This window comes from Lingula anatina, chromosome 2, assembly GCF_051362555.1.
Source record: "Lingula anatina isolate TDL-2025a chromosome 2, LinAna3.0, whole genome shotgun sequence".
NCBI classification, from domain to species: Eukaryota; Metazoa; Brachiopoda; class Lingulata; order Lingulida; family Lingulidae; genus Lingula; species Lingula anatina.
The window spans coordinates 41,367,105-41,391,285 of record NC_141768.1 but is presented as its reverse complement, the minus strand read 5'-3'; the positions used below and the strand labels follow the sequence as shown (position 1 = coordinate 41,391,285).

The 24,181-nt window shown below is 37.0% G+C and overlaps 4 protein-coding genes across 4 annotated transcripts in view; 3 read left to right on the top strand and 1 right to left on the bottom strand.

Annotated features, from left to right (window-relative positions):
- Window positions 1-177: 177 nt before the first annotated feature.
- Window positions 178-2,951, top strand: LOC106182099 (uncharacterized). Its single transcript, XM_013566744.3, has 4 exons — window positions 178-419; window positions 684-870; window positions 1,677-1,806; window positions 2,494-2,951. The coding sequence occupies exons 1-4, from the start codon at window positions 278-280 to the stop codon at window positions 2,713-2,715; spliced, it is 681 nt and encodes a 226-aa protein (XP_013422198.2). The 5' UTR covers window positions 178-277; the 3' UTR covers window positions 2,716-2,951.
- A 518-nt stretch (window positions 2,952-3,469) lies between these two features.
- LOC106181330 (uncharacterized) lies at window positions 3,470-9,539 on the bottom strand. The gene is made up of 5 exons (XM_087005418.1): window positions 9,479-9,539; window positions 6,671-7,346; window positions 6,228-6,280; window positions 5,651-5,794; window positions 3,470-4,914 (listed from the first exon to the last, which is right to left on the bottom strand). The coding sequence occupies exons 2-5, from the start codon at window positions 7,275-7,277 to the stop codon at window positions 4,849-4,851; spliced, it is 870 nt and encodes a 289-aa protein (XP_086861544.1). The 5' UTR covers window positions 7,278-7,346; window positions 9,479-9,539; the 3' UTR covers window positions 3,470-4,848.
- A 627-nt stretch (window positions 9,540-10,166) lies between these two features.
- Window positions 10,167-13,655, top strand: LOC106182088 (uncharacterized). The gene is made up of 2 exons (XM_013566733.2): window positions 10,167-10,718; window positions 11,232-13,655. The coding sequence occupies exons 1-2, from the start codon at window positions 10,544-10,546 to the stop codon at window positions 13,475-13,477; spliced, it is 2,421 nt and encodes an 806-aa protein (XP_013422187.2). The 5' UTR covers window positions 10,167-10,543; the 3' UTR covers window positions 13,478-13,655.
- Window positions 13,656-14,585: 930 nt separating this feature from the next.
- The window catches only part of LOC106182109 (uncharacterized), a 35,471-nt gene continuing 25,875 nt past the window's right edge, over window positions 14,586-24,181 (top strand). The window contains exons 1-13 of the mRNA XM_013566760.2: window positions 14,586-14,963; window positions 15,729-15,896; window positions 16,258-16,335; window positions 18,594-18,660; window positions 19,129-19,295; window positions 19,426-19,552; window positions 20,365-20,567; window positions 20,994-21,149; window positions 21,351-21,572; window positions 21,876-22,036; window positions 22,433-23,111; window positions 23,284-23,477; window positions 23,635-23,743. Of these exons, the coding sequence (XP_013422214.2) occupies window positions 14,891-14,963; window positions 15,729-15,896; window positions 16,258-16,335; window positions 18,594-18,660; window positions 19,129-19,295; window positions 19,426-19,552; window positions 20,365-20,567; window positions 20,994-21,149; window positions 21,351-21,572; window positions 21,876-22,036; window positions 22,433-23,111; window positions 23,284-23,477; window positions 23,635-23,743 (2,404 nt within the window). The 5' untranslated portion in view covers window positions 14,586-14,890. The remainder of the gene's footprint in view (window positions 14,964-15,728; window positions 15,897-16,257; window positions 16,336-18,593; window positions 18,661-19,128; window positions 19,296-19,425; window positions 19,553-20,364; window positions 20,568-20,993; window positions 21,150-21,350; window positions 21,573-21,875; window positions 22,037-22,432; window positions 23,112-23,283; window positions 23,478-23,634; window positions 23,744-24,181) is intronic.

Genomic DNA, 24,181 nt, shown 5'->3' with positions numbered 1-24,181 from the left:
TAATTATTTTTCTTGTAGTTATTTCTCTTCAGTGTTACGGTTACAGCCGCATTAAATCGCTACATCATACTGTTATTCTGTTGTGGGTGGGGGGGGGGGATAAAGCAAATTAGACCCCCGGGTATAATTCAAGGTCTATAACATACTGTACCATACAATATATAGTATGTGTGTTATGAAAGAAATTAGTTATTGTCAGTTAACCTCAACACAAAGTGAGCCCTATCTTCTAAGTTCAACGAGATCAGTTTTAGGCACGAGGAAATACGTTGGAACGATGACAATGCTTATGTTTTGTTTCCTCATATTTCTTTGCGAAACAGCTTTTTGTCAGTTGGCACCCTCCACGGGTTTTCAACGAACAGTGGTCTTCATCAAACGACAATCATATCCATCTCAGTATGTCTTTTTACGGGGAGGTAAGGAAAGGAGTGACAATTATTTCAACACCATGTATCCAATTTAAAATATGTTTAAAAGTTACTTCTTACGTGATGGATATCTTGTTGTTACAGACAATAGGACAGATCAGATCAATTTATATTTCTGAAGAAAAATAATTTGAGGAAAACAGGCGCAAACAATGCAAAATTGTCACCAATAATTATATTCACATTTTCTTCTTAACGTAATGATAAATGTCAAGATATTGAGGCAAAATTTCAAAACTGCTCAATTTTCAGGGCGAAATGACGGCAGTCCGATTCCAATCCGCCATCGGGTGAAGCCCACCATTGGCAGTGATAGCCGCTACTACGACTGGTCGCAAGGGGATAATAATCTTGACTGGGATGCTCAAGAAAATGGACAGTGGAACTTTAAGTCTTTCCAAAAGCCCGGAGGAACGCCTTTGATGTGGACAACCAATGTGTAAGTTCCAAGTGCGTATTGCGTATTTGATTTATGCCAGAACAGCTCCAGCTTTTGAACTCGTGTAATTCGAAATTGGGTTGCCATCTCAATGAGGTCAGTCGGGGTGGTACTGGGGTTTTACCCCGCTACTTTGTTGCCCAAAGCCCAAAAACGAAAAGATACAGCCAAGCAGTCAATTAGAATTTTATATTTATTTGATGAACATGGATGTACCCCAGTTTATGTATAAATTTCGAAAGAGAAGAAAGGATCAAAGTACACTGATATTTGCATACCATATGGCGTGTACGTTAGCGTGGCTTCGAAAAATGTTTGAAACTTGTATAAACAATTTTATACGTTAAAACTTAATCAAGTTATATCAATGCTTAAAATTAATCATAATTATTTGATAATATAAAACTCACCAAATTCAAACAATACATACTCAGTTCGTGCTTATTGATACAACTGATTGCTTGTGATAGAATTCCTTTCATGATACGAGTTAAAACTATTTTACATCGAGCTTTGTGTTTTTTTCTGATGCAGTTTCACTAGTATATTTTGAGAGACAGCTTACCAGACTGTTGCGTAGGAAAGGTACCTTAGAAGAGCCTAACGCTCTACTAGGCTAGAAAATAACTTGTGAACAACTTTTGAAAGGGAGAAAATGTTATTACAGGCAGAACCTCCCAAAACACACCGGTATTACTAATACATTCCATGTGAAATTGCACTCATTCTAATGTTAAAATAATTTCCCGCATACTCAGCCGCCTTGTTGTTGCGTAGGCTTACAATGACGGCTATGTTTTATTTAGTCAAGGAACTGTCAATGTTACGAAAGATGGCGCTGGTTACACCCCGATAAACACTATGGGGCCACACTACTGGATGATGGACGTTGACATGGACTGTAACAAGACAGACGATGGCTGGTTCCAATTAAAGGTAGATCAATCATATTCGCATACAATGGACGCTTCTCCATCATGTACCTACACAACTATTTTTCCTGCAATTTCCAACGATTTTCTCGTAATCACTAATACCAGTATATCCTATCCAAAATTATAGTGAAAAAGACGTTCTATCCGCTTTAGGGTTCGAGGTTTCCGTTTTTAACGTCATGAGTAAAAGTCACCAGTTTTAATCTCCAACACAACAATGACTAAAAAGCGAAATTTACAGCTGAAAGCGGATTTCCATATACTAAGTAAAATTTTTTCAACGGTTTTAGATATAATATACCTTGGTGATTCACTTGAAAACTTCACAAAAAATTAACCTTGACTTTATACTTTTACGCCCATTGTATGCCTTAGAGCTACAAGTTATGATCAATTAACTCAGATTTTCGAAAAGATTAATTTTGAATTTTTGAAATGTGAACGTTGTAATATGACATCTATAGATTTTTTTTATGGCAGGGTTTCATTTCTTATGCGCTTTTGGTTGAAAAGAAATCATTTTGTTATGCTACCCTTTTTGTACACCAAGAAAATGTTTTCTCAAACAGACCTTTGTTGCGTAGAGTCAATTAGAAAAATTCTTTTTTCTTGCCTCATACCTTAAACAAAGAAATCAAAACATCATGAGATTCACTTTTTTTCTAAATGATCATGTTTTCTGTCTAAGGCCTTTGTCGTCCACGGAGAAAAGAACGACTACATCAGCTGGAACGGAAACAACGGCGAGTGGGAGAGAGGTGTAGAGCAGACGACATGCTGGGGCGACCATAAAAAGTTCTCCGGAGTCAACAACCACGTCGCCAAATGTGGAGCCATTAATGTTTTCACCTACGGAGAGGGGACACCATGCGTTGTGTCAAAGAGCTTCGGCGATCCTTTGTTGGGCTGAGTTCTACACCGCGATTAACCATAGTTGTACACCACACTAACGATTTCCGTTACAAGGGTTAATATTGGTGAACGGCCTTTTTCGTAGTTTTTCGAAAAAAGCAAATACCATAATGTTGAAATTTCAGTTGTTTTCAACCTTATCAACGAGGATACACTACAAATATTCGATTTCAGGAAATTGTTTTGCAAAAAAAAAAAAAAAATTATCAGTTAATATAACGCAGTTAAAAGGCACGTTTTCATTTGTCTTTGTTTGATACTTTTGTTATGGTAATCAGCTGCCGAAGTCGAACACAAGTGCACACAAACACTGTTTTAGGCAGTGAAGCCGTAGCTTTTACCTGCGGTTTTGCAATCATGACCTCCCAGTGCTCCCACCCTCTTTTTTTTCTGGGGACTTAAGCTGAGTGAGCCAAGCAATCGACCTATTTACACAGCTGTTCAATTTTGTTACCAAACCAATGTTTTAAAAGCTAAAACAAAAGGGGTGTGCATACATCTAAAAAATGAAGTCAGTTAATATTTGAACTTTGAGAACACAATTGAAATTGAAAATGGTGCTTTGTTTTCTGAATCTATATCTCTGCTATCAGATTTAAGTGAGAGAACTTCACCACTCCGAAATGCAATGTATTGACATCAAGAAGCTCCATATTTGCCTACACTGCCCGGACTTCGGTGACATGGACAGGGACAGGCGATGGCAAATTGTACAGCCGCTACTCTGTCTGAACATAAAACAAGTCCATACATAATAAACAAATGGTTCATTCGCCCAGAAACCCTGTGAAATATAATATGTAGATTATACAGTACCAAATTAAAGCAAAAGGCAACATGCTCTAAAGTAAAACACATGGTCCTACGACACTTTGGGAATGAAATGTGATCTTGAAACAACAACTGCAACGTTAACAAGATACCCACTGTAATAAACTATATAAAAAATAAATGCAATACAACAAGTTGACCTTTCAACAAACAAGAAAACATGAATCAAAACTGTGAAAGATTTTACCCACTAACATTTAAAAATAGTAATTCAAGAATAAAATGATTTTTGGGGTCTTTGGGAAGCAGATTCTGTAATACACCTTTCAATTCATGCCATTCCACAACATCAAATTGCAATACAAACAAATTCTATATTATCTCTAATGTTATCCTATGCATTATAATTTCACATTTGTAAAATATTTCCTGAAAGGATTGAACCATACTCTACGCATTAAATAAACCCTACAATGAAAGTACTAACATACACATTTCAAAAGAACTACAATCAAAATATACACAGCAGAAATAATTGGTAAGTTGTGTTAGCACCTTAACATCTTACAACTGATGATTGCAGACAAGAATATAACAAAAATTCCTACCTGAACATTGCACAAGAAATAAGTGATTAAGTGATTGTCTACTACAGGTGATGTCCATAATAAACCATGTAATTTATAGAAACTAATAACTACAATTTCAGATGTTAATATATTTACTGCAAGGTGGATATAAACTTGTAAAATAAAAAATTGTAAGTCAAATCATTTTAACATAATGCACAGGTGCTTATCACATCATGTGATAAACCACTAAGCATCTATCAAAAAAAGAAATGGGAAAAAATTCTATCAAATAAGAGCCAATGAGATCTAAGATAACATCTTTCAAGAACCAATGAAGTTAAATATAGCATCTTTCAAGAAAAAACCACAAAGCTGAAAGTAATGTCTTTCATATAAGAACCAAAGTAGATTGCAACTTCTTTTCAGAGAGCCAATGTATTTGAGTATGTGTTTAAAATGGAAGACTTATGCTTTATCAGTCATCAAAATTCAGATCTTTTAAGTATGAGCAGATGTTGATGTCACAGTCGTAAACAAAAAGTCATCAATCCATTAACTTCAGTCATCCAAGACACTTATCAATTTGACAAAGTTATCATTATTATTAACTTTAAAATGACTTTAAAACTAAGAAAACCTCGATGAACCAAAATACTGATCAATACGACAAAGCTGTTGTTATCTGAAATGTCAAAATGTCTCTAACACTCCTAAATGCTTCTGATCTCCCGAGATCTTTCCCAATTTGACAAAGATTTGATATTGGGTTGGCATTGGCATCTTATTGCTTAGATTTCATCATCAGAACTATCTGCCAGCAGCATCACTCTGTCCATGTTCTTCAACTCATGAAACTGTAAAATTAAAAATCAAACAAAGAGTGACAGTGTTGCACTGCTAATGTGTGGCGGGTTCAGAAACAGCCTGGTTTCAGATTGTCTAAATTTTAAGACAAAACATTTTGGTCTACTTGAAATCGAGACGCATAAATAGAAGTTCACAGTCAATATAACTGTGGTACCAAATCAATAACCATTTTTTTCTTTAATATATAAGAAATAGTAATAATTGGGGTACTGATTCATCTTGGGTGGAAGTAGCCAAAAAATGTTCCTCTATAAAACAAAACCCCCATTTCACCATAGAGCTACAGCCCAAAGACTGATCTAAACTTTTAGACCAATATTTTTGTCTGGCCATTAAATTTTTGACAACTGGTGTTAACTATGACTATTTAGGCATTATGGCCTCTTCATGAGGACTTTGGTCTCTGGTGGTTAACCTGACAGTTCAGATGTGAAATGACATTGATCAACAGTCACAGTAATCATACATCATAATCAAGGGACTGCCGTTGCAGAAATTATTTTGAAAAATGTGTGAAATATCACCTCGACTTGATGTGTGATAAGTAACATACTCATCATTAGTGTTTGTTTGTACTTTTTTTATAAACTTAACATCTGAAGCATTGAAGGTTAAAAACATGTAAGGTAACACTAATGCAAATGAAAGGTCAAATGTTACCATGGATACAAATGAAAGGTTATATAAATATACATATCTCAAACATAAACTTTATTTTCATACCTTCTTGCTGTTATTGGGTTTCTTTTTTCCTCTTCTGTTCTTCTTTCTGCAGTTTCTACAGCACATACAACAAGTAAGTACAACCACAGCCAAAAGAGTGCCCACACATACAGGAATAGCAATACTCAGTATATACTGGTAGTCCTGAAATAAAATAAACAAAATAAGCATGTTGTTACTAAATAATTTAATGCAAGATTCACATGTGATTTAAAGTTAATAGAATAAAACATGCCAAGGATTAATATTGGTGCTGGTGTAAATTAGGTATATACAAAATATAGTGAGATTTTCCCAAAAATGAAACAAAGATCTATGTGTTCTTAGCAGTAAAAAAAAAATTAAATATATACATCATTTAGATCAATGTACTGTCATTGAATGCAAGGGGAGCCATTGTTCAAAATATCTACATGAAGTAAAAAAGCACTTAATACCCATTAGGATTTAACAATCTATCATTGTCGAATGAAACCTTATTTGTCATAGTTGTGTTCAGTCTACTAGTTCAAATTATTATAGTATACTAATTCATAAGAGCCATTTCATCTCACATTCATAAAACAGTTGTACTCACATCCCAAAACTGTGCAATTTTTCCATAAAAAGTTTTGGTGGTATTTCCACGATCTGCAAAAAATGAAAAAAAAAACTTTGTATAAATACCCCAGGCCTTGATAACTTTTTATTTTTCTTCTTTCTGTATCAACAAATATTAAATTATCAAAACATATGGACAGTCAACTGTTAAATACCATTAAAAAGAAAACTGAAAATAATTTCACTTAATAATATTAACCCTAATTGTTATGCTTTTAAAGCATTTTGGCAGATCTGCAAAGTTGACTCTGGAGCTAAACCAAATGCGGGTAAAATTATAGCCAGACCAATGAAAACTTTATAAATTTTGGTCATTTACTTGCAAGTGTTTGCCTTAAAGATTCTAAGACCCTAGTGGTCTGAGGGGCTAGTAGACATATAAGTTTTTGGCACAGAAAACAACAGCAAAAAAAAAAGCACCTGTTGAGACAGTGCCCGGAACACCTGGTACTTTATCTGCTGATGGAGGTGTGTTGACTCCAGCTGTACTGGTACTGACAGGGGTGGCACTAGGCTGACCTGATGTCTGTGTACCAATAACTCTGGGAGTACCAGTACCACCTGTACTGCTGGGGGTGGGAGCAGTACCCATGGGTGTGGTACTGGCACCTGCTGGTGTGGGTGTGGGTGTGGGAGCAGGGGTGGCCCCCTGTATTGCACTGGGCTGAACTTGGGTAGTTGTGGCAGAAATATTTGTTTGAGGAGCAAGTGTTGTCACAGGGCTTGTAGTCTGGTCAACTGCTGTTCCTCCAATGGTAGGCACAGGTGCTGTGGTATTGAGGAGTACATTGGTGCTTGTTCCTGTGGGAGCCGAACTGGTGACAGTATCATTTGCAGTGTTGTTTTTTGAAGAACCATTGACGGATACTGGGTTTGCTTCCACACTGATGTTAACATTGCCAGATGCCCCATTGGTCGTTAATGGCAAAGTCACTTGTTCTGTTTGACCAACTGAATAGTCAAAGTGTACAGCAACCAAGCCCAAAACAAAACAAAGTTTGTAATGGAAGGCAGTCAATGACACCATTATGGTAAATGCACAATTTCAATGGCGGCTAATGACTTTATCTTTTTATCCAGGTCAGCATAAATAAACCTAGAATGAAAAACACACCTGATACACCTGCTGTTAGTTATACATCCAGCCACAGTGTTCCAACACAACAATTTAATTGAGATGTACGAGTATGAGAAACTGAAGCATAGTGTGTGTATGTATGTAAACAAACAAACAAAAAACAAAACAAAATATATATATATATTTCTTTTTTTTTCCTTACAAATCATTATTTCATATGGAAACATTACCTTACTATAACATATTTGAAGTTTCTTGGATTGAAAACAAAAGACAAAAGTGATGCGCTGGGTATAAAATTTGTCTTCTCTCTCTCTCTCTCTCTCTCCCTCTCTCTTCAAACACTACAATTTTTCAGCCAAGGCTACTGCTCAGACACAGCATACTCAAATTCAAGAGGTCCACTACATTCTACGATGCTTTAAACCACAGGTTTTGATGCACAAACACCAGACATACTAAAGAGGGCCCTGAATGAGATGTGTTCTGAATAACAAACAACTCTCGAGGATTTTACCAGACAGATGTATACATGGATATGAACATGAGCTCTATATTTTTCTTAGTGTCAGTATTATGCATAAAAATGCCCTTGCCTTAGAATACTATCACTATCATATGGACATTTTACAAATAGCTGATACTTTTCAATGTGCTCACAAAAAAATACTACTTCCTTCCATCTTATGGCAGGAATTTAATTGGAATATTTCACTTAGTATATGATATCCATGATAATTAGTACATTAAAAAGTAAATTTTGTAGATTTTTGTGGATAACAACAAGAAACTGACCATAAATGACCAGTGCTGGTTACTAGCACCTGCTGTACATTGACTATCAATCACAACTATAGTACCTCATTAACTAATATGAATCAGTTATTAAATTCGGTGAACAAAGGTCCCACATCTCCAATTAAATGGAATAACCTTTCCTTGGCTGATAATACATTTTGCTGAAATTAGTCATGAGTGCTGCAGGGAGTGAATGATGAGCTAAAATATTCTCCCTCAGTATCAACTTCTGCATTGGAAACCACCTGTGTTGATTATGGACAAACTTTTTATTGATTTTTTTTTTAATTGTTAAAGGTAACAAAAGGAACAATTGTAGCTCCCCCTCTCTCCCCCTTCACTCTAATTTTGTTACTCAGGAAAGCTGCACAAAATAACTCTCAGCTCTCTATTGGAAGTAAAAGGCATCCAGTTCAAGACATATGTTTAATATTAGGGATTATGAATCCAAATAGCAAGTTATCTTTATGTTTTTTGGTATCATTACGGTGTCATTTAATTTCATTTTGGTATTTAGTGAGACCCAATTTAAAGCCATTAATATTATAAACTATATAACACATATTAAAAAAAAAATGAATGTGGAAACTTAACCATTAGCACAATACACTGAAATACAGCACAACACAGCACAATACACTCAACAAGACTAGTCACAAGTACACAGGAAATGGTCATTCTCAAGAAAACAGGACAACAGAATAGCAAAATATATTACTAGGTAATAAGAATCATTAATACAACTTAACAAATCTGCACAATCTGTTCATTCCTCATGTGGTCTGCTATGTTGGTGCGTGGCTCTATAGCAATGTAGAGAACCCGACATAAACAAATGGTACAAATTTGTTAACTTGTGACAAGAATATTAATTATCTTGTAATATGAACTTGGCTTTTATATCACCCTATTTTTAAGGAAATGACCGTTTACTGTATTAACTTAACACTGGACTTTTTTCTCCAAAAGTGTATTGCGAATTTTAGGATGCCATTGTTTGCTGCAACATTCCGAAAATTTTGTTTTATGTACTGAAAAATGTTTAAACAAAAAAGCTGCTTACTGCAATATGAACATGGTGAAACCAATCTCACCTGTATTTTCCCCAACTTCAAACTGAGTATTTACTTGTACGAAAAATACCTTATCACAAAGACTGCCAGTGCCACTGTCACTGATGCAGATGGCACTCTCGATAAATTTAACCATTTATTAAATTGTACAAACCGGATTAGCTGCTGAAACTTCGTTAAAAGTTTCCATTTACAAATATGGTTTTCATACGTACTTAAATATTCGGACGTTTTCAATTTATAACTGCACAAAATACCGAAAATACCCATCTGTCTTACCTTGCTTTTTAGTAAGCAGCTTGCAGCCACGACATGAATCACTTTTTTTCCTGCCTCTAAGCGAAGGAGAGTATGCGCACTAATACCAAAGACAAGCCATGAGATGAATTCGAGCTATGAAATACATTTGTCTTTGTTTATTACTTTTCGTAAGTAGATCTTAGGATTATGAAATATCACTGTTTATATAAATGAAAGAGACTAAGACATTGCGTTTTCTTAGCATTGACTTATTGTGTTAAATTAGTCTATAAAGACAATTTTATATTTCATAAATTTATAAGCGCTGAATGTGTATATCTCAAAGGCCTTTACAGTTTCTCTAAGCTACTTATTACAAGCATTAAAGTATATCAGTCAGGTCGTTCCTGTATTAATACCTACTAATTCCTGTACTAATACCTGACTTAAAACACGAAAAACATGGATAAATAAAATAAAATAAAAACAAAAATAATTAGTTAATAAATAGATAAATTAAAAAAGCCAGAATTAGGCAATTACTACACAAAATGTGAGCGTCAGTCTCTCTTTATTTATTTTTACTAATTTTTCATTTATTTATCATTTCATATGTAGCACATTCCATTAAAAACATTAAGGCCCTAAATGCACTGTACAGATATATTAAACTTAAAAATAAACAACACTAAAGTGGTACAAACGTCGTTTAAAAATTTAAAGATATTAATAGTTAATGTTGGTATATAGCTTAAGAGAGCTCTCGTCCTTGTCCAAGAACTGGTAGGTATGATAGACAGAATCAGGTGAGGGGGCTTAACACGAGGGAAGATATGCTCCTGCTCTCATTTTTAAGCATCCGCGTCACAGTCTCGTTTCAGCCACATTGCGGTATCGTTACGTGGCCGAGTGCATTGATGACAAAACTGCACTTCAGATGCCGATACATAAGTGGATTACTATGGAGAGTTGGGTCGCTGCACGTTACTTGGAGGATGGGTCCCCCAAAGGCCTACATACAAGCACGACCTTACTTATCCTGACTCAGATGCACAAGAGACGGACGGGAGAGAGTGAAGTCGCACCTAGATCTGGGACTTGAGAATGAGGGGAATGGTTGGAAGACTGAGAAGGCATTGTCGCTGGCGGTTTGTGACACTTTTTGCTCTTATGTTCTGCCTCACCACTTTGAATATCTTTTGGGGTGTTGATGTCCTGTTTGGAAGGCCTTTTTTGAAACTTGCGTTGCATGCGAGTTTGAGAGAAGTAGAACGATCAGGTAATCCTTTGGAGTTCTTACTTACTATCTTATCTTACTACATGCCGAACCTTCTGTTTTGATTCTCATCCCAAATACCAATTTTTTCAATATTTGCCTGTTAACATGTTCACGTTAACCTTGCATTAACCATAGAATGAAATTTTTTAGCAACGTTTGGATTTTTCTTTCTTTTTTCTTTCTTTTTTTAAGAAACATGTGACATTTAAACTGTATAGGCTATTTTAAAATAGAAAGTAATACTTTAGGCACGAGAAAACGCTTTCCTTAATCTGTTTTTAGTTGTTTTCATTGAGATAACGTTAATCTAAAATACATGCCAAAAGCCAAAACTCCTTTTTTCAAGATGATATGAAGAGAACATTAGATATCAGATTAATTTCCTGTAAATCGTATTTAGTGATTTGTAATAAAAATAATTGTCTCGAGCGCCATCCAATGTGATTTCCCAACCAAAGACAAGCGTTTTATCTTTTCAGCCAACCGTTTCTAATCTACTTCAAACATTTTCAGAAAAATCCAACCACCAAGCGGTTGTGGCGTGGAAGAAAAATGCAGACAGCGATTCGATCAAAATTAGAAAAAGCGTTCAAGAGCTTCTTATCAAAACTCAAGTTTCACGCCGCGATGTTGATCAAACTTCAAATGACCTTAAAGTGGACCACGAAGCAAAGTTTTCCCAAACAACTTTCGAGCTTGAAGATAATAACTCAAGAACACATTTCGACAAGCGTGTCGCAAAGCGTAGTGCCAAGTTTACTCCTAACAACTATCGACAAGATAACGAAGAGGGGAAACTAAGAATGATAAGCTCAAACACGCACGCTACCAAAATGGGAAAAGAAATACCTCGCGAATTTGCCAATTTTGATAAGATGTCTGTAAACAAATCAAAATCTTCCATTAATCAGGCCGTAGACACCCAAGGGTGTGTAATTACTGAGCTAGATCCTTTCGATCCATCTATTTTGAAATATTTGAGAAGACTTAATCCCATAACATGCAAATGGAACGCTTCTTTGACTTATATTGACCGGCAAGGATGGCTGTGGATTAACCAAACTGTTAATCAAACGATACATTCCGGCAAAGTGAAGGACTGTGGGTACAAAACATTCGATAAGTGGCCAGATTACGACGACTTTGTGCTCTATCAAAAAGATATTACGTATTTTCAAACGAGGGTCAAAGTTGTTATGTCAGATTTTATTCAGGTTTATTGTCGAGATTCTGATAACCGAACTATCTACGAAAATATCCACGCTCACATCAAAGTCCTGGATCAAAGGATACGTGACAAAATTAATCGCCTGCTTGCAGATTCGGATAACTTCAGAAATGGAAGGTTTCCTTTGAGCATTGCAATTCTCGGTATCGATTCCATGTCCCGCTCAAATTTTGTTCGACACCTTCCTAAAACTCTGAAGTATTTGCAAAAGAAAATGGGGGCCTTTGTATTTAAAGGCATGAACAAAATTGGGGACAACACATTTCCAAATATGGTCGCCATGTTGACCGGTAAAAGAGTAGACGGAAGTGCAAAATTTCCCCAAGAAATAACCCGTAGGCCCTGGAGCAGGGAACGGATACGTTTTTACGACGATTATCCTCTTTTATTCCGAAACTTTTCTCACAAAAATTTTGTTACAATGCTCTCAGAGGACAGACCAGAAATGGCGTTATTTAATTATTTATCTCGAGGTTTTAAAGGGAAGCCGACAGATCACTACTTGAGACCATTTTATTTGGCAATGAAGGACTTTTGGATATTGGGAAATAGCACAGAACATTGTTTTGGCGACACTCCGCAACATATGGTCCTGTTAGAGTATTTTTCCAGATTTATACAAACTTTCCACAAAGTTCGTTTTTTTACTTTTTCTTTTTATTCGGATCTCTGTCACGAGTTTGTCAACGATGTCCAGCTTATAGATGATGATCTAGAAAAAACTCTTCGCCTTTTGCACCAAGCTGGATATTTTGAAAACACGTTATTGATAGTGCTCGGAGACCACGGACAGCGGTTTGATTATATACGAGAATCTTTCGTCGGTCGCATGGAGGATTTGCTCCCATTTTTCTCAATGTCGTTTCCAAAATGGTTTTTAAAGAAATTTCCAAAAATACACCGTGCACTTCGCATCAACACGGAGCGACTAGTGACGTTTTTTGATGTGTATAAAACTTTGACGCATTTCCTAGATTTCAAGGAAAATATTCCTGCAAATGACGTGCGGAGGAGAGGGTTAAGTCTCTTTAAAGTCATTCCGACCGACAGGACGTGTTTCAACGCTGGAATTGACGAGCATTTTTGTGCTTGTAAGCAACAGGTTGCTATAGCAACGGACTCTTTCCCTGTCATTGGCGTTGCACACGTATTAGTGGGACACTTGAATGCGTTACTAGAAAACCACACTGTCATATGTGAGAGGCTTTCGTTATCTCGAATTCTCGACGCACACCAAACTGTTTTCCACAAGGACAATGACACAGTCGAGGATGTGCATGAATACACTGTTGTAATAGAGACAATGCCATCAAAAGCACTTTTCGAGGCAACTCTGAAATGGTCATCTTCCACAAAGAATATTGAAGTTGCTGGAGACATTAGCAGAGTAAACAAATACGGAGACCAGTCGATATGTGTAAAGGATGCCAAACTCAGACGTATTTGTTATTGTAAAAATCGATATAAAAACGCAACGGATTCGAATGCGAACTCAAATATTTTCAAAACGCAGATGATAAAGCCTAATTAAGGAGTAGTTAAGTAAGCTACGTTTCATTTCTGTTATCAGCCAATCTTGTTTATAGATTTGTTTTTTATCTATTCTTTGCTTTATTATTATTGTTATTATTATTATTATTATTATTATTATTGCAATGATTGAATACCATAAATTGTTGGCAAGCAAAATAAAGACTTTTAATGCATTAGTGGTGGTTTATTTTAAACTATTTTGCACCGTTTTACACACGGAATATTTAATCCTGACAAATTCCATATAGCAACCTTTTTTATATATTTTTGCATCGAGCATCACAACGTAAAAGCAAATCTAATCTGCGTACTTTAAATTAGAAATCTCTGCTTTAGTGACATGCAACAAAGGGAATAACTAATCTACTCTGGGAATGTATTGTATTGGTTTGTATTGTACCTATTGGGTGTAATACTGCTCTGAGCAATCAGCCATCGCTTAAGTGGTAAAAGATACATTTCCGCGGTTAGCATCAAGAAACAAATTAATATCGAATTTTATAAAAGCCTTCAATTTCCTTTTTTCTCCTTTCTTTTGCTGTCACGCGGTAGGGAGGAAAATCGCAATCAATAAAGAATGAGCAACGCACTAGTAGACACATTTTCGACTTAAATATATTTTTAATTATAAATATATTTTACTATTATAGTTCCATATACTATCAAAATACTTATCAAACGTGCTTTCGGATGTAAAAGCTATATGTGAATTGATTGTTGTGACAGAGAATAGATCTTGTCCAGTGCTTTCTGCCTAGCTATTGTAACTGCAGAAATATTATATACCAAGGTAAAAGTGTTAATGCGCCAATTGCAAATTAATTCTATGTGGACGTTATTCAGACGGGGCACTATCTGTCTAATGCACGGATACAGTTGCCTGTATCACTTACCCCTCCTGATAGTTTTTATGCGTCTGTTTAATTATGTGCTGTGACAACAGAAGCTTGGAAGTCAATTAACAGAATTACGGATGTCATCATGACGGGCCTACGTACAGCGCAGGTTAGAGCATATTGATTTTCATTACTCAGATGCTTTGTCAACACAATAAGGTTCCTGAAACTGGAACAAAAACCGGACTATGCCATTAACTAAGATGGGTAGGGCCTAGGTGGAAAAGTTAGTTTTAATTTGACAAGTAGCATGATTACCCTTAAAAATTATATCTCACAAACCTGCGTCTTTTGTAGCTGATCAACTAAATTAGAAGAAAAGTTTTGCACAAACTATATAGAAACTAGTTTGTCTACAACCTACGTGAAAAAAAAGCCGCTCAATATAGGATCTCCCGTGACGAAGCAGATTTGAGGGAAATTGTCTAAAGAGAGATCAATTTGCCCGGTCCGCGTGTGCCGAGCCGCTAAGGGATGGAACATAACAGTGCTTTTGAGATCTAGGAAGGAAAAGCATGTCCAGATTTGTGATAGCCTGTTTTTGGCAGGCGGTCCTATTTTGGACAGTCTCTTTAGGGATTAATACAAGTAAGTAATGGAATTGTCTTTCACATAATTTCTGAAAATTGTTTTACTGTTTGAACTTTTTTTAAATGCTTTGATTGTTGGGCCATTCTGTTTATGGGTACTGCTGCGTCTGTTGAAAGTAAACGACAGTCTATTAGTACTTTTAAAGGGGTGAGGAGTAAAAACTTTGACCTCATGGAATATTTTTTAAAAAACTAAGACGTATTTAAAAACACTGCGTTCATTTCTTCTTGTGGATATTTTTTTATGAAAACAACAACAACAACAACAGCAAAAAAAAAAAAAAAAAAAAAAAAAAAAAAGCCTGCGGCCAAGATAAGGTGTCCATTTCTGGTATATAACAATATTTTTTCTATAAATTTATTAAACCTTGACATGAGTCTAGTTTCTTACTTACAGATCAGTCGGGACTGCACATATATTTTTTATCCGAAAAAAAAAACTAATACGTTACCATGTGTATATTTAAGGCAAAGCATGTACAAGACGCGAAAAGAAAATTCAACATATTTTGTGAATTGATAGCTGTGGAAATATGGGAAAATTCACATGTATAATAGTAGGCTATGCCTTTGCACAGCTTTGTGGACTCCTTTGGAACACGTGAAAACTTGGTTTAAGTTCCAGCTAATGGCATCATCACAACTTGGCCCGATCTAATTTCAGCTGTGTGGCGTGAGTTAATGGGTTTTTTGTGTTTTTATATCTATAAGCTGTTATCAATTTACGGTGTAACTTTTAAAAAACCAAAAAACGCTTTTTCAGATTTCACCACTCGACTGTTGGGAGCGTCTCGTTCTTTCACAGTCTCGGAGTCCATAGAAGACACCACACAAAATTATTCTATTGGAGGGCAAAATTTCTCTTTCTCTCTCTGGCTGAAGACCAACACAACGGGAGGGAATTTGGTCAGCTGTGTAACAAACAGTGGAGGTAATACAAAATCGTCTGAAAGGACGATATATAGGACGTCGATGTACGGTCGATGATAAACAACCTCTCTTATTATATGCGAAAGATGGTATGAATAAATAGTGTGATTGCTAATCACGGATTATATTTACTTCACATGGTACTTGACAAATGGTTTTTATTTTGGATATTAGCATGTTAAAATTCATTGGTGATATGCTATATTGACATCACTTTAACTGCGGAAACTGAGTGAGGAAAAAATCGAATATTTTAATGCAACCGAACTTATGATACTTTTAGTGAATAATAAGATATGAAAATAAGTATTGTGTAAAGGACGAAAAACAGTTATTATGAAATATCCTTTTGTAAATTGCAGGAAACGACGTTAATCATTTTGTTATACAAGTCGCAGACGATGGCACCCTAGAAGTCCAAACGTCCAATGGAAACCTTCGTAAGTCTAACTCATACATGTACATGCAGGTTCTTGTCACATTGAGCGGTATACTTAACTGTTACAGGCAATACCGGTACACTTTGAAATGTTGACAACTTATAGCCTTGCTATTACGTAAAAAGAGTCCCCCAAAAGAAGCCCCTGCGCGCAACACTACCGATTTATCAACTTCACGGCATGAAGTAAACTTGAGGAAAACTTGTGAAAGAGAGTTCAGGCCCGTAGCCAGCAATTTCGGGGGGAGGTGGGGGGGGAGGGGGGAGGGGTTCGTTTTCTGAAAAAGTGGACCTTTTACCATAAAATTCTCAAGTACATAGATCAATTTTTACCCAGAGTGGACCTTTTCCCAGCAAAAAGGGTGGTTCTTTCGAACCCCCCCCCCCCCCCCCCCCCCCCCCCCCCCCGGCTACGGGCCTGGAGTTAATACTCCTGTAACGTTATAACGTATAAGGTGTTGTCAAAGTGAAGTGACAAAGACTGTATCAATGTGGTGTACCGCTCGATTTGAATACAGACATTAGTGTCCATATAATAGTTTCTTAATGGATATGCTGGTGACGGAGTGTCCTCTTGGAGAAATTGGACCCCCGAGACTTGTTTTGCAATGGAACTTAAGAGCGAATGTTTGTCTTAACTTCAAGACTAAATACTAGAACCCATTTCAATTCAGGTTCCAGTCCACTAAAAAATTTACATGAGCTATTCGACCCTTCTGTATAAAACAGGCACACTATCTTATTTAAGGGGATCACTGCTATTATATCTTTAAGTGCAAACCATCATAGGTCTTACGATGTTTTGTTTAATTTGCCACTGGTTCTAAAACTGCACGGATTCGCCTCAAGTGACGTCACCGCTATGATCCTAAATGGGTTTGACTGGTGTAGAGTTCGCTAAATCCATGTAAAAAGAGTGTTTGTTAAAAAGCAAAATCAGGAAATTGGCGTGCATGGCAAAAATCCTATTCACGATAAGTTGCTGGTTGTGACAAAAACCCATTATCGAGTCTAAAAGAGAGGGAGTATGTCATTAGCATTTCATTGTGTGGATGTTATGGCGTGGCGATGTACATTGTTACTCAACATTATCGCCATATTAAATATTAACAAAACTAGTGTATTTGAGTCTTTCCATCTCGAGTGAAAGCCAACTCCTTCTATAAAAAAGAAAAACCTCTTTCGCAAATGTGTGTTTTTGCTATGTATCTCCTTTTCATAATTTAGTTTTGAAATAAGGTACCTGTAGGTTGACTGTGTGGGTGTAACACAGCGTGTATTATAATATAACGGCATAAATGTTATGTTTGTTTGCGTGCCTGTGTTCGTGGGTATGAATATGCAGAATATGCATACGTGTGTCAGTGTGTGTGTGTGTGTGTGTGTGAGCGCGAGCGCGAGTGTGTTGGAGGGTGTGGGTGGTAGTGTGTGTGTGTTTTCGCCCATTCATATGTGCGTATCGGTGTGTTGTATGAAATTAAGCTTCTATGTGTATTTTTTTAATTGTTCTGCTTTAGGAACTAACGAGTTCATCAAACATACACTGATATCTGAGATACATGTACCAAATGCAATTAACAAGCTATAATCGACTTTCCATCAGCCTTTGATTGATATAGAAAAATGGCAAACAGTCGCAAATGGACTGACTGTGTCGCAATTAATGCAACATCAGTAGAAAAATCGAAATGTGCGATATAGGCATCTAATTTGAAGGATAGATTATTATGGATTTTCCATCATTGTATATGATGTGTGGGTACAGTATTTTTTTTAAAAAACATCATTTTATAAGTTTGGCGCCGTGTGTTTAATGACATTTTTGGCGAAATTCCTAGAAGAAATTCCAATTTCTGAAGACCCCCACCATCAAAAACGATTAACTTTTACACTTATATGCTTTTAGTTACTCGTATTTTCCAATATTCCCTCACACAGACTAGACTAATTCATTCTGAATTTAAAGCATGCTATATTTGTTTACTATAACTTGCTATAGTAATTATTACATTAAAGTGGTTGCCATGGCAACGTTTCTGCTAAATATGGAGCACCAGCTCCCTATTTTATGAGGCACTTTGAAAAGCGCGTTACATATTATCTAGGAATAATCTTCTCGCCCTGTTGTTTAATTTTACTGTTGTCATGAATTTAGCAAATTAAGCATCATCATCATTATTATTGTTGTTGTTGTTGTTGTCGCTATTATTATTATTATTATTATTATTATTATTATTATTATTATTATTTTACTTGCAGGGACAACACCACGAGTGGTAGATGATTTCATAGATCACACTGTTGTGGTGACATACAACACTGAGGGGTAAGCAAGTCAGAGCTGATGAATACGTACAGGCCAAAGCATTACTACACGAAACAAAATATTACTAACATACATGGTGAAATGTTTTTTTTTTTTTTTTTTTTTTTTTTTTTTTTTTTTTTTTTTTTGCCTTATCGAAGGATCTTAACCATAATTAACCCGAATATTTCTTGATTTAAAATGGAGATGGCTATTTCTGTTTTCATTATACTTTTATCAACATCTTTTTAGTGTTTTTCTTATTTCAAACAAAAGTAAGTTTTGCGCCTGATCGCTTTTACTGGGAACCATTACACAATAAAATGCTTGAATACATTGCTTTAAAGGGATAAGAAGGCTAAATTGACTTTGGGAATCATGGCAAAAATGTTTTGGTGAAGCGTTCGATAAAAAAAGGGTCTCCGGTTGGTTTTAGAATACCAAATACTCGTGAAACCAATCTAATATTTACTCCGTTCCATTTCACAGACTTACTATCCTCCTGGACGACTGGACATTTGAGAATTCGTCCATTGCGATTCAGTCCCAAATTTGCAGCCAGCTGATACTTGCGGGACAATTTGACGGGGAACTGAAAGAGGTTTACTACAGCAATCGTGGTTGGGATTCACAGGAAGCCAAGGGCATAGTTGCTGGTGAGTTTCTATTTTGCCTGTATTTGGTCTCTCTCTGTAAATTCCAAGTTAATAGCGACATGATGTCTTCATTATAAAACGATTATTACAGAGTCTTTAGCAAATTTATAGATGAAATTCATCTTTCCAGAACCTTACATAGGCTGTTTTGAGGAGCGCGTGAAGGACAGAGAATTCGTGGCAACCCCGGGCACGTACACCCCAGCCCTACTCACGGCGACGGAATGCCGCAGATTGTGCGCACTCAATCGATTTCGGTAACAGACCATTTCTATTTGTTACACGTCACATGTTTGAACTATTTCCTGTAAATATTTGAAACAGAAGGTGGTTTTCAGTGAGCTGTATAATGGGAAAATAGATCGATGGTGGTCACGAACCCACTCAGGCAAATTGCTCGTGATTTTTTACGGTGAATTCGTCAACGGCCGAGGGGTACAATACCACGAGAACCGAAAAGGTTTTAAAACATCCGTCAAAAAATCGATTCGAAAAAATTCATGACATCATCTGTCTCACTTGTTTGTCCCAAGAGGAAGTCGCACCTAATGGAGTGTTCTGCGTTTTATAGAATATTAAAACTATATGTTGACTAGCATAATGAAGATGCATGTCATTGACTTTTTTCCATGAAACTGATCTGCGTACGTTACTTTCAACTTGTTGAGAAGCAATTTTTTGCTTATTATGATTTTGGGGAAATCGATATTTGTGTTTGCACTAAATCTCGTTACCGTTTGCAATCGACGAAGACTGAGAAAGAGACAGGTTTGCCGAGCTGAGTAAATAAATCAAAATCGAGAAAACATATGTATTGCGTTAATGGAAGTCATGAATGATTAATGATTAAGTGTTGTATATGCTGAGGCCATTGTGTTTCTGTCTTTTCATTTCTTGAGAAGCATCATGGCTGTCCTTAATAAATTTAGAAAGTGTCTGTCGACAAGCAAGAGCATACAAGGAACGTCGAAACTGAATTTAGAACTAAAAATTCTATTACAAAAAAATCGAAATCATGCCTTCCAGGGTTAACATTTAAGTCTGACACTTTTTTGTTTGTTTCCATCAGATACGCTGGTTTATTCATGGGGACGAAGTGCTATTGTGGTGCGACTTTTGGGCGCCACGGTCCTTCTGCTACAACCAATTGTGGTTCTGTTTGCGCTGGAAACTCGAACGATGCTTGTGGTGGAAACAGCCAAGTCATCAGTGTCTACAGATCCAAGAACCTGTTGACTGAGAGCTATACCAGTATCGTAATCACCAAACTAGGTAAAAGGAACGGAAATCACACTCATTTACACTCTAAGCGCTGAAATTCAGGGGGACTCATTCAGTGCTTTCCATAATTTTTTCGCCTCGAGATAATATCTTTCATTCTTACGCAACACTATTGCATTCCTATCATGCCCTATCTTTTAACATAACAATTATTTGGTGTAATTATTAGTTTATTCATGATCATTGCAAAGGAATGATTATAACACATACACACACTTACACGAATTAGAAAAAACTTGATATAAATCTTATCCTTAGTGACGAAATCTTCCTCTATCAACATACCCCATTTTTCTCATAGCCGCATTATCATTATCGAAATTTCGTTTTACACAATAAAACGTCAAATGCTATGTTTTCTTTTAAATCTTTGAAATTTTAAAATCACTTCTTTGAAGCCCGTGTAATTCTTTTCAGATACCGTCCGGAGAGTTTACAATGAGACTTCTCTGGAAGCAGCTCTCGTTACCAGCAACGGTGCGGCCGATAGCTACTCATTCGTCATAGGCGACGGGACAAATATCCGCAATCTTGAAGAACTGGGTGTTCAACAACATAAATTCCGACTTCCAGGTACCATTCAAACGCAAATTTGATCATTTTGAACAGAAAACCCGAATGAAGTTCTAAAAAAGGGTCTTAGCTATGAAGGGCTCTATTTTGTACCGAAATGTTGTTTAAATATGCCAAAAGGGAACAAAAAATACACTTTGCCATCGCATTCTGTTTATTTCGGTTGAATTGAAGTAATGAGGAATATTTGCGTCGCTTCAGGAAAAATTCCGGTTACAGTAACTGCCACGGACAGCTTTGGGACCACTCTACGGGGCGCCATCGTGGCAAGAGTGGAGTACGCCATAGAAAACGCCGAGCTGATTTGCCCAACACATGTGTCGAATGTGGAATTTTCTTGCCGCCTGAGAATTGGCCAAGGTTCAAACATGAACGCTCTGGTGAATTTTGGAGACGGTTCCAGGACGTCCTTTCGTTTACCTGGTAAGTGCTTTATTATACATGTATACTTCCCTGGCAGTTTGTGCTTACTTGCGGTGTAACGACGGAAGAGGTGCAGCGTTTAGAGCAAGTTGAGGGTTAACAATATTTATTCATAATTGTAAAAGACGATAGTGACAATATATAGCGCTTCTGTCATCATTCCGGAACTCCTTATTATCATTTTTTTAATCGAACTAAATAAACGGCGCATTTTAGAGAAATGCCGTAGTAAGTATTGCCGTTAACAAGCTGACGAGGCAAAAAATCTAAAGTGGCTTCAATAATGTGTTACTCAAATTTCAGATACCAAGACAATAGTTCTAGGGAGCATTGAATCTGGGGATGCCACTACCTTGGCAATGGAACCAGGGCTCTTACTGCTCCCCCAACTAATGTTTAGGGACAATGGCACAATTACTGCCTTTGAAATGAACATGAAGACTGCTGGAACTGTTAACATACAGGTAAACCTCGGATAGCTTGTTGACTCCATGGTTTTTACGGCATCTCCATGGTCGATTTGCTCCAAGACCCCGCCTCTACCCACCCCAGGATATTCCCATGCTGTTATTGTATTTTTAAGCTCCTGATTTTGCAAAGTGGTATAACATGACATTTTTATAATGTTAATGTTTATTTTTTCACAAATAAATTTGTCGGGTTTTTTTTAGCTAGATATGCATTATAAAATAGGATCAATCTTCTTAATATTCTAATATTGTGCAAACCGAGGCCAATTGATAATGGTCACACGTTCTATTAGATCTAGGCCTTGAAGATGTTAAGATTTAAAAAAACAGTGAAGAAGTTCAAATAACTCTGCTTTTTATGGTAAATCTGTATATAATTTTAATTTCAAGATATACCGACCATACTGTGGGAGTGGCACAGTTTACTGCTACCAGGCAAACGCCTGCATATCCGAGTTGGCAAACTGCAAAGCCCAGGCAGACATTATGACTACCTCCCGGTGCAGCAACGGGAAAACCTTCAATCTAGGCAACCGTAAGTGCACACAGAGAGGAACCGGTGCCGTCGATGAGGATTTCTCGTATGGCTATCTGCCACTTTCGTACTATCTGGTGGAGGAATATTCCTTTGGCGTTGAGGCAACTGGGGTGCAACTGGTGAACGTCACAGATTTTGAGAAAGTGGCGGTTGAAAAAGGCGACATCCCTGCAGTATTTGTTTCCAATGACAACGGCGTGGGTAGCATCGCTGTCATGGACGCGAGTGTTAATAAAGGCAGCGTTTTTATTCAGGACCCAACATCACTGACAAATTTCACCGATAGAAATTCCAGCCAAGTCGTGATAACACCTGGGGACGTTACCGGGAATGTAACTCGAAAGTTGTTGCTCAAGGTGTACACCGTGAGACCCTTGAATGTTCGAGCACCGCATTCATACACGATGGTGAATTCGAACCAGGTTAACATCAGTGCTTCTATAAACAACAGCATATCTTCAGTACATCTGACCGCGACAGTCACAGTCCGCATCCCGGTGGCCAATTTGTCCATCGTCGCAGATGATGCCGGTAAAGATTTTGAATTCATTTACTAGAATTTGAAACTTAATCAAGTGATCACAAATCTGAATACATAGAGTTGGCCGAGCTTTTTATTTTTGAGTATAACGACACCTGTCATTTCTCTCTCTCTCCCTCTTTCTCAACTTAAATATTTGCCGCACATATGCCATTATTGCAGGTGAAACGTTCCAACATCTCAGTGTAACAATTCCGGCCCATCCCGGCACCGCTGTCACTTACACGTGGGACTGGGGTGACGGCACACCTGACACTGTGACCACAGCGCGCTACACGACACACTTGTATTCACAGCCGGGAATCTATAATGTCACACTGAACGGCGCCAATGAAGTCAGCAGCGAAACGGTGATGGTAAGCTGGCAGCGAGCTTTTCGTGTGTGTGTGTGTGTTTGTGCGCGCGCGCGCTCGCGTACCTGCGTGGGTGCGATTGCCAGTGCGGAATGTTGAGTAAAACACCCCGCGAAATATGTAAAAGAAAGCACATGTTCTTGGCTGCTGCTCTTTTCAGAAATCCATCACGATTCAAGATGCTGTTGAATACCTTCATGTTGATCTAGATAAGCCAATAGCTACCGTGTTCGGAGAAACCACTGCTTTTGTTATCAGTCTGTCTCAAGGTAGGCAAAACTCTTGTCCTCTGTTGGTGCCATTGGTAGTAATGATAATAGTAATAGTAGTAGTATAAGCCATTGTTTGTAACATTTAACGGTAATAATTTTTATGCAATACTAATATAAAAGGTGTGTCTTACACGCTGCATACTCTCAAATTGTATTTTGATATTTTCATGAAATCGAAAATCGGTAAGATTCAAAATCCTGTCATATATATATATATATATATATATATATATATATATATATATATGCTAAAATTGGCATCAGCTATTTCTTGTACTCGGTAAGTTTGATACTTTCTTCAAATTGTCAGGCATGATTGGAATTCCGTGGTTGAAGAAGGTGACTTGATGGACACCAAACTGATGAAAGAGCAGAATACTCGGATCTTAACTGTTGTTTTGAAAAAACAACTATTTCACAGTACTAATAGGATTC